The sequence below is a fragment of the Ranitomeya variabilis genome, chromosome 7 (genome assembly GCF_051348905.1).
Source record: "Ranitomeya variabilis isolate aRanVar5 chromosome 7, aRanVar5.hap1, whole genome shotgun sequence".
NCBI lineage: Eukaryota > Metazoa > Chordata > Amphibia > Anura > Dendrobatidae > Ranitomeya > Ranitomeya variabilis.
Window position 1 is genome coordinate 196,811,407 of NC_135238.1, and position 19,192 is coordinate 196,830,598.

Consider the following 19,192-nt stretch of genomic DNA (forward strand, 5'->3'; position numbering starts at 1 on the left):
GTTAAAATAAAGATCCTTGTCCCCTCCTGCCTCCCGCCCCCTGTGTGCCCGCTTGCTGGAAATAAAATACTCACCCAGCTCCCTCGATGCTTCCTCTCAGCGCCGCAGCTTGTTCTGTATGAGCGGTCACGTGGTGCCGCTCATTACAGTGATGAATATGCGGCTCCACCTCCCATAGGGGACAGCATCCGTGTGCGGTACGTGTTTACACGGACCCATTGAACTTTAATGGGTCCGTGTGATACGTGTGCTCCCACGAACACTGACATGTCTCCGTGTTTTACAAACGGACACACGGTCTGTGAAAACACGCTGACATGTGCAGAGACACATTGATTTTTATGTGTCTACGTGTGTCAGTGTCTCCGGTACGTGAGAAAACTGTCACCACACGTACCGGAGCCACTGATGTGTGAAACAGGCCTTAAGTGGTTGTCCCAGAAACAACATTTATTACCTATCTCCTGCAGGTAATGTATGAATATTGTAGGTTGGGCTCTGTGTAACTGAAGAGTTTTTTTAGTTTTACTTTATAAGATCAGCTCCAAAATCCACCTCAAACACACTCGGAAAACTCCTCTTGCTCATCTATATAGTTAACAAAATTTTGCTGTATGAGAAGGTTTTTGATAATTTTTTTCCCTAAAGACATTTTTGGGACAAATACCTGGTGTTTAAAAAGGGCATGTCACTTTTTTGCAGAGAATCCTGACTGATTTGAAATCCCCCAAAAAATGCATCAGGAATAAAAACCTCTTACAAAACTTTTCAAAACTGTTCCAGGAAAAGTAAAACTCCTTCAAAAAACATAAAAAGCGGCATTTCCTATAGCGGTTTTCACAAAACTGTCTTAAATGCTTTGCAAAGTAGCAAAATTTTTACACCCAATGGAGTTGCACAAACTTTTTGTGACTTTTGGTGGCTTTTCACCAGTTTGAATCAGCTCCACCAAAATCAACGTCAGATTCACCAAAAATGCCTGCACGTTGTATGCTAGAAATGCAACACCAGTCCCTGACTGCGGTACCATTTCTGGTGTGGTGCACGCCACTTAGACTTCATTAAGTGACATGCCCTTTTTATAAATTCGGTGCTTTTCTATTTCAGTAAGACTGGTGTAGAGCGATTGTGTGCGATGCCAGTTTTGATTAATCGAAAAAAGGAGACAAGCGCACATAGGGTAATAATGTACTTTAAAAAGTTGTAGCTTTCAAAAGTTGTAGTTCAGTTTCGAGAAAGGGTTCGGTATGAACGATAAACGCAGTAAAAAAAACTAATTAAAAGAAAAAAAGGTTGTTAGACAGTCGAAAAAAGCTCTCAGTGGGAGAAACAAAATAATAATCTTGTCGTTGTGATACCTTTTAATGGCTATCAAAAATAAAATACATGCTGCTACAAAACAAGATTTTGAGACTTCTTAGGTCCCTTCCTCAGGCATGGCATAACAAAAGGACATTGAAACAAACAGACTGAGCTTAGAGAGTGAATCCTTAATTTGAATAGATTAGTGATCTGAACATTTTATAGTCCCAATAGGCAAGTAAGATCAGAGGCCTGGTGCCCTCACTGTCTCTGGAGCAGATTCCTCAGATTTTGTAGTAAATGTCATAAATCCTCCTGACAGATTTAGTCCTGTGTGGAGGGAATCAAAGACTATAAGAATAAGTTTGCATTCCCAGACTCTTGGATGTTTTTGTGATTTGAAGTTGCCTTTTAATATGACGACTTTCATATTGTTTATGTTGTGTCCTGGATCACAGAAATGTTTGGCCACAGGTCAATGGTTTATTTTGTCTGTAATCGTTAGGCGATGAGACCTCATCCTTGCTCTCAGTTTCTGTCCTGTTTCTCCAACATAGAGACCCCCCAATAGGACATACAGTGCACAGAATTAAGTACGCCACATTGGAAGAGGAACATGTGAATGTCCTGGGAATATTATAGTCTTGCAGTTTTTTTTAGGATCTGTATCCTTTCTGTGGCCTCTACATGAGTGCAGGTTTTGCCAGCCTTCACATTACAAGGATAAGTTCCTCTTGGTGTATCCGAGGACATTGAACTTCGGATCATAATATTTCTTAAATTAGGAGGTTGCCTGTAGCACAGCAAGGGAGGGTCTTTGAATATTGTTTTTAGCCGGTCATCCTTGTGTAGTATATGGTGACTTTTTTGGCAGCTTTTCTGAGCACTTCAAGCTGTGGGTTGTAGGTCACCACCAGAGGTGTAAGATTATTTTCCTCTTTTTCTCCATATTGAAGTAATTGACTTCTATGGATCCTCGTGGCTCTAATCATATGATCATCAATGGAGGATTAAACATGTCTTTTTAAGATGGGTTAAGTGTTCAGCTCTCTCTGTTGGGTTAGAACAGATATGATTATATTTAAGAGCTTGGCTGTGGACGATGGAATTCTTAATGTGTCAATTGGTTTTCTTTTTATGGTGGTATCCAGAAAGTTGATTATATTTTGAAGTTATACAATATTAAGTTAATTGTGGGATGAAATGTATTGAATTTGTAATAGAATTTTAGAAGTTCTTGTTCGGACTCACTGCAGATTATTAAGATGTCATCGATGTAATGGAAATAGGCCAAGGGTTTGATGGAGCAGGATGCTAAAAAGTCATTTTCCAGTTTAGGCATAAAAAGGTTGGCATGCTGGGGTGCCATTTTTCTGCCTGTAGCAGCTCCGGTGCATTGTAGATATAGCTCTTCGCTGAAAGAGAAAAAGTTATGTGTGAGGATAAATCCATATTTAATAGACTCAGAAGTGATCTCATTAGCTTCAAGAAACATTTGACAGGCGGATAGTCCATCTTCATGTTGGATTTAGAATATAGGGATTCCACATCCATGGTGGCTAAGATGGTACTCTTGGGGAGAGAACCTAATGTAGATAACTATTATAAAAGGTCTGTGGTGTCCTGTAAATAGCTAGCTGTCTTCCTTACCAGCGGTTTAAAGAAGTTGTAGACTACTTGGGCAACCTCTTCTCATTCCCCTTGCTTGGCCCCGATAAAATAAAAAAGTTTACCCACCTCCAGTGCCAACGCCATTCCTGCGGTGCCAGCACTCGTTCTCCCGGGGCTCCCGTGCTGTTGTTGTGATGCGTGATGTCGGCACTCAATCAGCGCTGTCATCACTGTCCCCGCCTTTGGACAAATTGAACATGAAGATGAAGTCTGAGATCAGCTACAGCCCGGACTTCCTCTTCATGTTTGATTTGTCCGAAGGTGGGGACAGAGATGCCAGCGCTAATTGGGCGCCGGTGTCTCCTGTCACAACACCACTAGATCCCCGGGTGGAGAGCCAGTGGTGACACCACGGGAACGGCGACGGCACGGGAGGTTAGTATAAGCTTTATTATTTTATGGGGCAAACATTTTAATCAATAAGGCTTTGTCCTGATAATGGACATCACCTTTAAAGACATGTTCTACCCTCCCTGAGATTTTTTCAGTGAGTGTTCCCACCCCTGAGGTGATTGGCCTCTTTGGGTTACCTAGGTTATGTATGTTGGGAAGCACATAGAACATTTGTATCCTAGAATTCTTAGGTGTAAAGTCCAGAAGGTTTGTGGAATCTGTACTGACCTCTGATGACTCTTTTCAATTTCCTCATACATTTTGGACGTGGGTCATCATCCAGTTTGGTGCAGTATTCAGCCGTCTGTGTGCTTCTTAAATGTCAGTTATGTTCAGGAGGACTATGGCACCACCTTTATCCGCAGGCTTAATGGTGGTCTCATTGTTGCTCTTCAGGCTATGAATTGCCCTTTTCTCCTGCTCACTGATATTAGTATTATAATTCCTTCCCCCGCTCTCTGATTGACCTGCAGCATGTGTGGTGTGCGCAGTATGTGCAACATATGTATGCCGTATGGAGTGTGTGCAGCAACTGTGTGTGTGCAGCGTGTGTGCGCAGAGCAGGCTGTCTATCTGTCTCTGTTCCAGAGAGTGATTACTGCCGGAATCGATGTACAGTAATCGCCCCGTTGACTTTAAGCAAGTGGCTGCAGGTAAACTATAGCTCCAATTTCTCCCTGTATCCACTACTCCAGAAAACCTGCCACACATCATTTAAATGTATTTCATCCCCCAGGTATCATTGCAATCAGTATAATGGCGCCAACCTGACACTGTCTGTAGGTTACTGTGCACAATCCTGCTGACAGGTTCCCTTTAAAATACTCAGTTCTGCATTCACCTGCCAGGCAATGATTGTTACCGCTGAGTGTGCGGCACGGCGATGGGATCCAATGTGGCACCTTCACATCACATACCGACTGTTACATAAGAATAATAATTTTTATTTCTATAGCGCCAACATATTCCATGGTACGTTATATTTTAGAGAGGACTTGTACACACAATAAAGACATTACAGAATAACACATAACTACCAGGAGGAGTGAGGGTCCTGCTGCTCACAAGCTACAATCTATGAAGAAATAGGGGGGACACAAAATGTGAATGATAAAATCTGCTAATATGGTACCGCCAGCCATAATATACTAACTAGGGTCTGCACATAACGCTGCATGATCCGTCTCCAGCCAATGTGTGTACAGAACAGACACCAGGGGCTATTAAGTGCCTGGTCCTCATGTGGAAGAAAATTTAGTATGAACAAAAGATGAGTAAGGTTACATGCGTCATCTAGACCAATATATCAATACTAACAGCGGGCAGCGGGTCCACACAGGTATTCTTTACTTACAGCTGGAGAGCTGCCGAGCTCAGTGATTGGCTGCAGAGGTGATATGAGCTATCGATGTGATGCCACTACTGCAACCAATCTACAGAATCCATGGTGGTGCCTTATAGAGCTCACTTATATGGAGGATCCCTTATAGAGCTCTTATATGGAGGGTCCCTTATAGAGCTCTCTTATATAGTAGTGTCTTGTAGAGCTCCGTTATATGGTGGGTCCCTTATAGAGCTCCGTTATATGGTGGGTCCCTTATAGAGCTCCCTTATATGGTGGGTCCCTTATAGAGCTCTCTTATATGGTGGGTCCCTTATAGAGCTCCCTTATATGGTGGGTCCCTTATAGAGCTCTCTTATATGGTGGGTCCCTTATAGAGCTCTCTTATATGGTGGGTCCCTTATAGAGCTCCCTTATATGGTGGGTGCCTTATAGAGCTCTTACATGGTGGGTGCCTTATAGAGCTCTCTTATATGGTGGGTCCCTTATAGAGCTCTTTTATATGGTGGTTCTCTTATAGAGCTCTCTTATATGGTGGGTGCCTTATAGAGCTCTCTTATATGGTGGGTGCCTTATAGAGCTCTCTTATATGGTGGGTCCCTTATAGAGCTCTTTTATATGGTGGTTCTCTTATAGAGCTCTCTTATATGGTGGGTGCCTTATAGAGCTCTCTTATATGGTGGGTGCCTTATAGAGCTCTCTTATATGGTGGGTCCCTTATAGAGCTCTCTTATACAGTATGGTGGGTCCCTTATAGAGCTCCCTTATATGGTGGATACCTTATAAAGCTCTCTTATATGGAGGGTCCCTTATAGAGCTCTCTTATATAGTAGTGTCTTGTAGAGCTCCCTTATATGGTGGGTCCCTTATAGCGCTCCCTTATATGGTGGGTCCCTTATAGAGCTCCCTTATATGGTGGGTCCCTTATAGAGCTCTCTTATATGGTGGGTCCCTTATAGAGCTCTCTTATATGGTGGGTCCCTTATAGAGCTCTCTTATATGGTGGGTCCCTTATAGAGCTCCCTTATATGGTGGGTCCCTTATAGAGCTCCCTTATATGGTGGGTCCCTTATAGAGCTCCCTTATATGGTGGGTCCCTTATAGAGCTCCCTTATATGGTGGGTCCCTTATAGAGCTCTTTTATATGGTGGTTCTCTTATAGAGCTCTCTTATATGGTGGGTCCCTTATAGAGCTCTCTTATATGGTGGATACCTTATAAAGCTCTCTTATATGGAGGGTCCCTTATAGAGCTCTCTTATATAGTAGTGTCTTGTAGAGCTCCCTTATATGGTGGGTCCCTTATAGAGCTCCCTTATATGGTGGGTCCCTTATAGAGCTCCCTTATATGGTGGGTCCCTTATAGAGCTCCCTTATATGGTGGGCCCGTCATAGAGCTCTTATATGGTGGGTCCCTTACAGAGCTCTCTTATATGGAGGGTCCCTTATAGAGCTCTCTTATATAGTAGTGTCTTGTAGAGCTCCGTTATATGGTGGGTCCCTTATAGAGCTCCGTTATATGGTGGGTCCCTTATAGAGCTCCCTTATATGGTGGGTCCCTTATAGAGCTCCCTTATATGGTGGGTCCCTTATAGAGCTCTCTTATATGGTGGGTCCCTTATAGAGCTCTTTTATATGGTGGTTCTCTTATAGAGCTCTCTTATTTGGTGAGTCTCTTATAGAGCTCTCTTATATGGTGGGTGCCTTATAGAGCTCTCTTATATGGTGGGTGCCTTATAGAGCTCTCTTATATGGTGGGTCCCTTATAGAGCTCTCTTATATGGTGGGTCCCTTATAGAGCTCTCTTATATGGTGGGTCCCTTATAGAGCTCCCTTATATGGTGGGTCCCTTATAGAGCTCCCTTATATGGTGGATACCTTATAAAGCTCTCTTATATGGAGGGTCCCTTATAGAGCTCTCTTATATAGTAGTGTCTTGTAGAGCTCCCTTATATGGTGGGTCCCTTATAGAGCTCCCTTATATGGTGGGTCCCTTATAGAGCTCTCTTATATGGTGGGTCCCTTATAGAGCTCTCTTATATGGTGGGTCCCTTATAGAGCTCTCTTATATGGTGGGTCCCTTATAGAGCTCCCTTATATGATAGGTCCCTTATAGAGCTCTCTTATATGGTGGGTCCCTTATAGAGCTCTCTTATATGGTGGGTCCCTTATAGAGCTTTCTTATATGGTGGGTCCCTTATAGAGCTCCCTTATATGGTGGGTCCCTTATAGAGCTCCCTTATATGGTGGGTCCCTTATAGAGCTCTCTTATATGGTGGGCCCGTCATAGAGCTCTCTTATATGGTGGGTCCCTTATAGAGCTCTCTTATATGGTGGGCCCGTCATAGAGCTCTCTTATATGGTGGGTGCCTTATAGAGCTCCCTTATATGGTGGGTCCCTTATAGAGCTCCCTTACATGGTGGGTCCCTTATAGAGCTCTTTTATATGGTGGTTCTCTTATAGAGCTCTCTTATATGGTGGGTCCCTTATAGAGCTCTTTTATATGGTGGTTCTCTTATAGAGCTCTCTTATATGGTGGGTCCCTTATAGAGCTCCCTTACATGGTGGGTCCCTTATAGAGCTCTTTTATATGGTGGGTCCCTTATAGAGCTCTCTTATATGGAGGGTCCCTTATAGAGCTCCCTTATATGGTGGGTCCCTTATAGAGCTCTCTTATATAGTAGTGTCTTGTAGAGCTCCGTTATATGGTGGGTCCCTTATAGAGCTCTCTTATATGGAGGGTCCCTTATAGAGCTCCATTGTATGGTGGGTCCCATAGGGCTCTGTTATATGGAGGGTGCCTTATATACCGCCATCTCGCAGCGACTGCACGCCCCATCACCAGCCAATACCAACGGCCACAACCCCGGCTCCTAAAAACCATCCTCGTTACCATAAGGAACCACACCCACCTGACGTCATCACGCCGCCCACACCCTTGGCTCAACATTCCTACCACTGGTGATAAAGAACCATCACCCGTCATTACCATATAGGCCACACCCAACCAATTTATCCATTCAGATCACGCCCTCAAAAAGAAGGACCAGCTCTTCCCTGCCGCATTAACTCCGCCTCTTTGTATCACCATGGCGCCAGTTAGCCTTTGTCCCGGGTATCCCTCCGCCCGCTGGTTAGGCAGAGAACGTGTGCACTTGTAGTCTTTCCCCTTCCGCTAAGTAAGACCCTCCTTGTGAGAGGAAGTGCCGCAGTCTCGGCCGGTGGAGAGCCTTTTCTGCGCGGCTCTAATCCTCGGAGAGCAGGTCCCACTCTCCCCCCAACTCCGCCATCATGTCCAGGGAGAGGTTTCCAGCCGCGCCTAAAAGGAGCTCTGAGAAAGCCGCGAGGTGAAAGGGGTGTGACGGGGGACTGCAAGTCTCAGCATGCCTTCTCGTATAGATGAAGGGGTGGGGGTAGGATGCGGGGTTCAGGCTACTGCAGTGTATGTGCACAGCTGAGACTGGTGGAGCTATATGTATACAGCAGTTAGGTATATATACCCCAAATCTACACATAGTACACACACATCAAATATACACACACACTATAGAAGCATACACATCAAATATATATATACTAGATGGTGGCCCGATTCTAACACATCTGGTATTCTAGAATATGTATGTAGTATATAGCATATATATACAACATTGCCCACGTAGTATATTACAATGCCACGTAGTATATAGCACAGCGACTTAGTATGTAGCACAGCCCACGTAGTATATAACACAGCCCACGTAGTATATAGCACAGCCCACGTAGTATATAACACAGCCCACGTAGTATATAGCACAGCCCACGTAGTATATAGCACAGCCCACGTAGTATATAGCACAGCCCACGTAGTATATAGCACAGCCCACGTAGTATATAGCACAGCCCACGTAGTATATAGCACAGCCCACGTAGTATATAGCACAGCCCACGTAGTATATAGCACAGCCCACGTAGTATATAACACAGCCCACGTAGTATATAGCACAGCCCACGTAATGTATAGCACAGCCCACGTAATATATAGCACAGCAACGTAGTATATAACAGCCCACGTAGTATATAGCACAGCCCACGTAGTATATAGCACAGCCCACGTAGTATATAGCACAGCCCACATAGTATATAACACAGCCCACGCAGTATATAACACAGCCAACGTAGTATATAGCACAGCCCACGTAGTATATAACACAGCCCACGCAGTATATAACACAGCCCACGCAGTATATAGCACAGCCAACGTAGTATATTGCACAGCCCACGCAGTATATTGCACAGCCCACGCAGTATATAGCACAGCCCACGCAGTATATAGCACAGCCCACGCAGTATATAGCACAGCCCACGCAGTATATAACACAGCCCACGCAGTATATAACACAGCCCACGCAGTATATAACACAGCCCACGCAGTATATAACACAGCCCACGCAGTATATAACACAGCCCACGTAGTATATAACACAGCCCATGCAGTATATAGCAATGTGGGCACCATATCCCTGTTAAAAAAACAATTAAAATAAGAAATAGTTATATACTCACCTGTCGGCCCCCGGATCTAGCCCAGGCCTTTAGCGATGCTCCTCGCGACGCTCCGTTCCCAGTAATGCATTGCGGCAATGAGTCGAGATCATGTAGCGGTCTCGTGAGACCGCACGTCCTCATCTCGCAAGACCGCTACGTGATCTCGAGTCATTGCCGCAATGTATTCTTGGGACCGGAGCGTCACGAGGAGCAGGAAAGGGTGCCGCGGACGCCGGAAGGTGAGAATATAATGATAGGCAGCATCAGTAGTAAAAAGTGAAGCGGTGTTAAATCCTGCCCCAATATCGCCGATTGGTCGTTGCCAGCCGGGCGCGACCAATCGGCGACCCTGGATTTCCATTACGGAAGTAACAGACAGAAGTACCCCTTAGACAATTATATATATAGATATATACACACATACACAATTATATATATATATATATATATATATATATATATATATATATATACACACACACACATATATATTCATTCATACAGTGGGTGAAATAAGTATTGAACATGTCACCATTTTTCTAAGTAAAATATATTTTTAAAGGTGCTATTGACATGAAATTCTCACAAGATGTCGGCAATAACGCATCCAATTCACACAGGCAAAGAAGTCAAACCATAGATGTCTATAAATTAAGTTGTGTAGTAGTGAGAAATGACCCAGCCACGACCCTCTTACTGCGGGAAGGAGGTTGTTGGCAAAAATTTCGCAGTACATGACCCTATGCATCACCCTTCAATGTGGTGCAGTTGTCTTGCCCCTTTTTGCAGAAAATCACTCCCAAAGAATGATGTTTCCCCCACCATGCTTCACAGTTGGGACGGTGTTCTTGGGGTTTTACTCATTCTTCCTCCAAACACGGCGAGTAGAGTTGATACCAAAATATTCTATCTTGGTCTCATCTGACCTCATTGGCGAACTTCAAACGGACCTGGACATGTGTTGGCGTGAGCAGCGGAGCCTTGCGTGTCCTGCAGGATTTTAATCCATGACGGCATAGTGACTGTGGTCCCAGCTCTCTTCAGGTTATTGATCAGGTCCTCCCATAAAATTCTGGGCTGATTCCTGACCTTTCTCAGAATCATCCTTACCCCACGAGAAGAGATCTTGCATGGAGCCCCAGACCGAGGAAGATTCAGTCATCTTGTGTCTCTTCCATTTTCTAATAATTGGGTCAGCAGTTGTTGCCTTCTCACCAAGCTGCTTGCCTATTGCCCTGTAGCCCATCCCAGCCTTGTGCAGGTCTACAATTTTGTCCCTGGTGTCCTTAGACAGCTCTTTGGTATTGGCCAGGGTGGAGAGGTTGGAGTGTGATTGTGTTGACAGGTGTCTTTTATACAGGTAACGAGTTCAAATAGGTGCAATTAATACTGGTAATGAGTAGTGATGAGCTATTATACTCGTTACTCGAGATTTCTCGAGCACGTTCGAGGGTCCTCTGAGTATTTTTTAGTGCTTGGAGTTTGTTTTTCTTGCCGCAGCTGAATGATTTACATCTGTTAGCCAGCATAAGTACATGTGGGGATTCCCTAGCAACCAGGCAACCCCCACATATACTTATGCTGGCTAACAGATGTAAATCATTCAGCTGCGGCAAGAAAAACTAAAACTCCGAGGACTAAAAAATACTCAGAGGACACCCGAGCATGCTCGAGAAATCTCGAGTAACGAGTATATTCGCTCATCACTATGTCTAGTAGCACCCCCTTTTTGTAAGTATCACAGGTTGTAAACCCTTTTTATAGTGGGCCAAGATGCTTTCAATTCTCGTTTGAGGGATTTTCATCCATTCTTCCTTGGAAAATTCTTCCAGTTCTGTGAGATTCCTGGCTCGTCTTGCATGCACTGCTATTCTGAGGTCTAGCCACAGATTTTCAATGATGTTCATATCAGGGGACTGTGAGGGCCATTGTAAAACAGTCAGCTTGCGCCTTTTCAGGTCGTCTATTGTGGATTTTGACTTGTGTTTAGAGTCATTATCCATTAGTAGAAGCCATCCTCTTTTCAACTTCAGCTTTTTTTAGAGATGGTGTTATGTTTGCATCAAGAATGTGTTGACATTTTATTGAATCCATTCTTCCGTCTACCAGTGAAATGTTATTGGCTGCAGCACAACCCCAACGCATGATTGATCTTCCCCCATGCTTAATGGTTGGAGAGATGTTCTACCGAAATTCTGTACCCTTTTTTCTCCACGCATACCTTTTGATCATTGTAGTCAAAGAGGTCTATTTTAACCTCGTAGGTCCACAGGACTTGTTTCCAAAATGCATCAGGCTTGTTTAGATGTTCTTTTGCATACTGTTTTGGTGCTGAATTTTATGGTGAGAACGAAGGAAAGGTTTTCTTCTGATGGCTCTTCCTTGAATGCCATATTTTTGCAGGTGTCTCTGAACAGTAGAACAATGTACCACAACTACAGAGTCTGCTAAATCTTTATGAAGGTCTTTTGTGGTCAAGTGGACATGCTGATTTGCGCCTCTAGCTTTCACTGAATGTTGCTTGGTCTTGCAGACATTATCTTGACCTCCACTGTTCCTGTTAACTTCCATTTCGTATTTACATTTCAAACGGAGGAAAGGGCAGCTTGAAAACGCTTTGCTATCTTCTTATGGCCTTCTTCTGCTTTGTGGGCCACCACCATTTTCATTTTTAGAGTGCTAGGCAGCTGCTTATAAGAATCCATGGCTGCTGTTTTTTGGTACAAGGTTAGAGGAGGCTGGGTTTTTATAAAGCTGGGAAATTTGCATCACCTGGCGTTTCCTAACGATGATAGTGAACAAGATACAACCCTAACAGGCTAATTAAGGTCTGAAACATCGGTCAGTTATTTGAGCACACAAATCTCCAAAGGTGCCCAAACTTTTGCATCGGCTAATTTTCCTTTTTGTAATTATTAAAATGTAAAAAATTACAATATATATTTGTTTTTCCTAAAATAGAAAGGAAATGTGTTATGTTCAACTTTAGGCCTTTGAGAGATCATTTCGTCTTCAACTTTTTTTAACCCCTTTCTGCCATGGGACGGAATAGTACTAATCATTGCAGGTGAGCACACTTTATATGTATTGGCCTTCTTTGTTTCTTCCACCATTCCTTTTTCCATGCATTGTGTAGCACCCTGATTTATTGGGATATATCTAATTACCGTATATCTAATTAGTCATTGTAGTGCACCTGGCATCTGCCTTTGATGCATCAGGATAGTACGTCCGATGGCAGAACCCCCGCTTCGATGCGGGCTCCGGCGGTGAGCCCGCATCAAAGCCGGGACATGTCGGCTGTTTTGAACAGCTGACATGTGCCCGCAATAGGCGTGCGTGGATTCACGATCTGCCTGTGCCTATTAACTAGTTAAATGCCGCTGTCAAACGCTGACAGTGACATTCAACAAGTGCTTCCGGCCACTGGGCCGGAAATACGTGCATCGCTGACCTCCGTCACGTGATGGGGGATCAGCGATGCGTCAGCATAACAACCAGAAGACCTCTATGGTTGTTGATGCCAGATTGCTGTGAGCGCCACCCTGTGGTCGGCGCTCATAGCAATGCAGTAATTCAGCTACATAGGGGCGATCTGAGCTTCGCTCCTATGTAGCAGAGCCGATCAGGCTATGCCAGCTTCTAGCCTCCCATGGAGGCTATTGAATCATGGCAAAAGTAAAAAAAAAAAAAAAAAAAAGTAAAAAAAAAAATAAAAGTTCAAATCACCCCCCTTTTGCCCCATTCAAAATAAAACAATAACAAAAAAATCAAGAACTTAAATAGGATAAAATGTAACTTTTACTTTTTAAATTTAAAAGCCAAAAAGCCAAAGACTTACATAAAAAAGTGCAAGGTGCATATAACAAAACAAACACACAAATACTGTGAACCAAAATTAGCGCTGAAAGTCCTTATCAGAACGCTATACCCTTATATTCTCTTTCCAAGATAGGGTACAATAGCGCTACCAAAACCTCACTGATCTCCAATACCTTATAAACTGGGCATAGAGTATCATAATATATCAATAGGGACCTTAAATCAAATGGCACCACCAAGAGGTTTTTATAAGCCCAGTATCGCAGACAACATTATTTTATTTATAACCTGCAGATCTGGGAATACAACTATGGATTCAAACTATTGCCAGAATTAGATCGATATTCAGTCTATCCAGGACTGTACCATATTCTCATTAGGCCCACATAAAGAATCCATTAGTCGTGGCTGGTTTGTGCAGGAATAATAAAGAACGATCTCACCCGCTTTGTATTACTGCTGATGGCGGTGGATGTTCTCCCCCATTATCCCGACGCGTTTCGTTTGTGACTCCTCAGGGGATATCATCGGGGTTAAGTAAATGTGTTCGCCCAGCCGACGCTGCCAGTCCATGCGCGATGATATCCCCTGAGGAGTCACAAACGAAACGCGACTGAATATCGATCTAATTCTGGCAATAGTTTGAATGATATAAATTTTGGGATAATACCATCGGCTGAGTTATATAACAAAAAAATCAAACATAGACATATTTTGTATTGCTGCATTCAGAATTGCCCGATCTATCAATAAAAAAAAGGATTAACCTGATCGCTAAATGGCATAGCGAGAAAAAAATTAAAAACGCCAGAATTAAGTTTTTTTTGGTCGCTGCGACATTGCATTAAAATGCAATAGCGGGCAATCAAAAGAACATATCTGCACAAATGTGGTATCATTAAAAACATCAGCTCGGCACTCAAAAAATAAGCCCTCACCTGACCCGAGATCCCGAAAAATGGAGACACTATGGGTCTTGGAAAAGTGCGCAATTTATTTATTTATTTATTTTTTTTTAAGCAAAGTTTGGAATTTTTTTCACCACTTAGATAAAAAAGAACCTAGACATGTTTGGGGTCTATGAACTCGTAATGACCTGGAGAATCACAATGGCAGGTCAGGTTTAGCATTTAGTGAACCTAGCAAAAAAGCAAGTGTGGGATTGCACTTTTTTTGCAATTTCACCGCACTTGGATTTTTTTTCCCGCATTCTAGTACAAGACAGGGTAAAACCAATGGTGTAGTTCAAAAGTACAACTCGTCCTGTAAAAAAACAAGCCCTCATATGACCATATTGACGGAAAAATAAAAAAGTTATGGCTCTGGGAAGAAGGAGAGCAAAAAACGAGAACGCAAAACCGAAAAAAGCTCTGGTCATTAAGGGGTTAACTATTCACAATAAGGCTGCCGTCACACTATCAGTATTTGGTCAGGATTTTACATCAGTATTTGTAAGCCAAAACCAGGAGTGGGTGATAAATGCAGAAGTGGTGCATATGTTTCTATTATACTTTTCCCCATGCACACATCCGATGTTCTCTGCTTGGATCCTGCTGATGCTTTACAGCACAGACTTCTTCAGCTGAGAAGCTCTGCAATGTGCTGATCATAATTAGAAAGCACAGCGCTTCTCAGCTGAAGGGTCGGCGCTCCAAAGCATCAGTAGGATCCGTGCAGAGAACAGTGAAGTCTGTGATCTGAACATGCGCGCTCAGACTCCTGTCAATCGCTGAAAGACATTTCCTCCGCCCTCGTCAGTGACGTCCTGTGGTCATTTTGTCCGGCGGTGCCCTGATCAGAAGTAACAGGGCGGGTAGCAGTGGCCTCCACAACAAAGGGTAATAAAAGTATATTCGAAGTCATTGTTAGGAACAGCTAGGCCTTATGAAAGGGGGTCAAATAGTAGTGGACAGCCCCTTTAACAATCACGTTTTGAATGCCAGTGTTAATGCAGCACTCCAATAAGTTGCGCCTCTCTATAAATTAGGCACATCCTACAACTGCTTCCTTCGCTAAAACTGTTACTTCAGCTAGGGGATTGGCGTACATTTCTGGCATAATTTATTGAATGGGGTAAATTATGATGAATTTGCAAGCCCCGTCTCGCCCCACTTCTTCTGATTTTGGCAAGTCCATCTGAGATTGGCATAAAAACGCCAATAGTTTTTGCTCAGGTTGCATAAAATTGTTTGGCACTTCAAGGTGTTTTACTCCAGAATTCTGGCGAAAACACCTTGTTGGATCTAAGCCTTTATTTTTTTGGAAACGCCAGAACGTTTCAGATAGAAAAATGACTGGGATGCAGTTGTGCAGTCAGGCTCTGATTCATGGTGTGGGCGGCATGACTCGTGTGGCAGGTTTCCTCTCATGGGCAAGTCTGATCCCAAAAACAGATCACAGTGGAGCATGGTACAATTTTCTTTATAGTCTGCGCGTAAAACAAAACCCCAAACTACAGCATTGATTTGTACTGTCAGGTTTGCTATCTATTTTGTTACACACAGCACACAAACCTATAACATCCTTCCACAGTGGGATCTTTTGCTGCAGGTAAACACCAGAAGAAGAGAGGATAAAACATTATTTTTGAAGAAAATGAAAACCCATCCTCATGGAACAGATTTCCTCTTAAATGTCCTATTACACAGGTTGTCCAGGCTTGGGACAAGAATTTGCCGGCTCTCCATGTGACAGCATACTGCCTAATCGTGACAGCGTGTGATGCACGTACTGGTCCAATGCTCCCAGTATTCCCAATGCGAGTGTAGCCACATAGTGACTGCAGACCTTTGCCCCAAGCTTGGACAATTCCTCTAAAGTCAATCTCGAGGGAACTGTTTAGTAAATGTTCTTCCCAATAACCCCATTTTTTTCATATGCTTCTGATGCTGAATTCTGCATATAAATACACTAAAAAAAAAAGTGAGGTGTGGCCATATGCAGCGGATTAAATAAATACTGAACACGCCACCAATTTTCTCAGTAAAAATATTTCTAAAGGTGCTATTGACATGAAATTCTCACCAGAAGTCGGTAACAATCCATCCAATCCACACTGGCAAAGAAATCCGACCATAGATGTCCATACCTTAATTTGTGTAATAATGAGAAATGACATTTCTCTCCGAGGATCAGTTTATACCAAGGAAGGTGACGGTCACAAGGGGGCATTCTCTGCGCCTGGAGGAGAGAAGGTTCTTCCACCAACATAGAAGAGAATTCTTTACTGATAGGGCAGTGAGAATCTGGAATTCCTTGCCTGAGGAGGTGGTGATGGCGAACTCAGCCGAGGGGTTCAAGAGAGGCCTGGATGTCTTCCTGGAGCGTAACAATATTATATCTTACAGTTATTAGCTTCTTTAGAAGGACGTAGATCTGGGGATTTATTCTGACGGAATATAGGCTGCACTGGATGGACAAATGTCTTTTTTTTGCTAACTATGTTGACACGGGGAAAAAGTATTGAACACAATTGCTGAAATGTATTTAAAACTCTTATAAAAGCTTTTGTTGGTGATGAAGCTTCAAGACGCATCCTCTATGGAGAAACTAGTCGCAGGCATTGCTCTGGTGTGATTTTGGCCCATTCTTCCACACGAAAACACTCTCCTAATCCTGAAGGTTCCGTGGGTTCCTTCTATGAACTCTGAGCTTTAGTTCCTTCCATATATTTTCTATTGGATTCAGGTCCGGTGATTGGCTGGACCATTTTAGCAGCTTTATTTTCTGTTTCTGAAACCGATTGAGAATTTCCTTGGCTGTGTGTTTGGGATCAATGTCTTGCTGAAATGTTCCTCCTCGTTTCATTTTCATCATCCTGATAGAAGGCAGTAGATTTTTTATCAAGAATGTCTCTGTACATTTGTCCATTCATCCTTCATTCAATCACATGAAGTTTGCCAGTGCCAAATGCTGAAAAAACAGCCCCATACCATAATGTTCCCACCTACAAACTTCACTGATGGAAAGGTGTTTGGAGGGTGATATTCTGTGCCTTTTGGCCTTCAAACATGGTGTGTGTTATGGCATTAGAAAAGTTCAATTTTGGTCTCATCTGACCAGACTATATTCTCCCAGCATTTCACAGGCTTGTTCACATGTTGAGCAAACTGTAAACGCGCTTGCACATGCTTTTTGTTCAGCAGAGTGCATACAGGCTGTGGAAGTTGAGTGCATTACTTATAGCTTTCTTCTAAACAGTTGTACCTGCTCATTCCAGGTCTTTTTGTAGCCCCCACAGGTGGTCCCTGGCTGTTGGACAACTCTTTTGATCATTTATTTCACTTTTCTGTCTGAAATCTTGAAGAGAGCACCTGGTTGTGGCTGGTTCATGGTGAAATGATGCTCTTTTTACTGGAATACTCACTGGAAGCTCCAGTAGTTCAGAATTTCTTCTGTAACCAATGCCATCAGTGTGTTTTGCAACAATAAGGTTGGGGAGGTCTTGAGACAGCTCACTGGTTTTACCCATCATGAGATGTTTTTCTGGCTTTGTGTACCTCCTTTCTTCATGTGTCCAATACTTTCTCTGTGTGATTTCTCATTATTAACATAACTAAATTTATGAGCATCTATGGTCTGATTTATTTGCCTGTGTGGATTGGATGGGTCGTTGCTGACCTCTCGTGAGAATTTCATGTCAATAGCACCTTTAGAAATACATTTACTAAGAAAATTGATGACTCGTTCATTACTTTTTTTCACTCGCTGTACATAGTTTCATAGTTATAGTTTTTAGGGTTGAAAGTAGAAATGGGTTCATAAAGTTCAAACTAGGGGAAGCAAAAGCCCCACAAGACAGATGCTAATTGCCCCATATTACTTGAGACCTTGGTCTTTTGTGATGCTAAATATCTTCAGGGAGTTACACGCTCATGGCCGATCCAGTTTTTTATCGGTCAGGGTCTGATTCCTGGCACTGCAGCCCTGTAAGGCTTGGGCTGATTGACTTGTCACCAAGCTCAGGGTTTCCCTATGGATAGAGAAGTTGCAAGACCTAGTTGGATTTTCTGCTACGGTCATAAGACTCCTTGCAACTTTTTTCCCATTAGGAAACTTCTTGAATTGCATGGAGCCTTCAAAAAAACAACCTTGAGTATACATTTCTGTTGGTTGTCTTTGGTCTAAGGTACTGATTTAATTGTGATTGTGTTTAATAAGTGTATACATTTCAGTTCAATAATAGTTGGCTTTTTTGCTTATTTTTTGAACAATTTCTTATCTACAGCTTAAATGAACTCGCAACAACCACCCCATGTAAGACGCCCATCCAACTACTCCATGAGTTTGGAATCAAGACCGGAAGCCCCCCTGTGTACACCCTCGAAAAGTCTGAGGGGCAAGCCCATAACCCAAGCTTCACATTCCGCGTTTCCATAGGAGAGGTATCGTGCATAGGTTTGTACATACAAAAAGATAAAAATATTTGTATATATGTAAACCGGACTATAGTGTGCTATACTGAGGATCACACAGCCAGGGCAACTAAAGAGTGGCTTTGTAAGAAGTATTTCCCGGTCTTGAGTGGCTTAGCCGGGCTACAGACCTGAACCAAAAAGTAAATGTTTGGAGGGAGCTGAAACTCAATGTTGCCCAGCGAAAGCCCCGAAACCTGAAAGATCTGGAAAAGATCTGTATGGGGGAGGGGGCCAAAATCCCTGCTGCTGCAGTGTGTGCAAATGTGGTCAAGAACTACAGGAAACGTCTGACCTACCAAAACAACCAAATATTCGGTTTATTAAAATACCGTATTTTTTGGCATATAAGACGCACTTTTTCCCCCCCAAAAAAGGGGGGAAAATGGGGGGTGCGTCTTATATTCGCAATGCAGGCTTACCGTGGACCGTGGCGGCAGAGGTGCGGCGGCAGAGGTGTGGAGATGAGGAGGCGCAGTGAGCGGGGTCCCTTTCCCCGGTGAGGTGATGCAGCAGCCCCGGTAATGCAGCAGAGCCGGGTGAATCCTGCTGTTATCGGTGCGCGCGGCCATCTTCCTGAGTCCGCGCGTTCGCAGATGGAGCTCTGCTGCCCGGGGCTTCAGGAAAATGGCCGCGCGCACCGATAACAACAGGATTCACCCGGCCCTGCTGCATTACCGGGGCTGCTGCATCACCTCACCGGGGAAAGGGACCCCGCTCAC

At 43.5% G+C, this 19,192-nt stretch overlaps 1 protein-coding gene across 2 annotated transcripts in view; it reads left to right on the top strand.

Annotated features, from left to right (window-relative positions):
* Window positions 1–19,192, top strand: part of PRKRA (protein activator of interferon induced protein kinase EIF2AK2) — a 145,408-nt gene that overhangs the window by 108,899 nt on the left and 17,317 nt on the right. The window contains exons 1-2 of one of the 2 annotated variants that reach the window (XM_077272622.1): window positions 7,775–8,054; window positions 18,284–18,453. The exons of the other annotated variant lie outside the window; for it this stretch is intronic. Of the exons in view, the coding sequence (XP_077128737.1) occupies window positions 7,999–8,054; window positions 18,284–18,453 (226 nt within the window). The 5' untranslated portion in view covers window positions 7,775–7,998. Of the gene's footprint in view, window positions 1–7,774; window positions 8,055–18,283; window positions 18,454–19,192 lie in introns of those variants that run through there. 2 annotated transcript variants of the gene reach the window in all.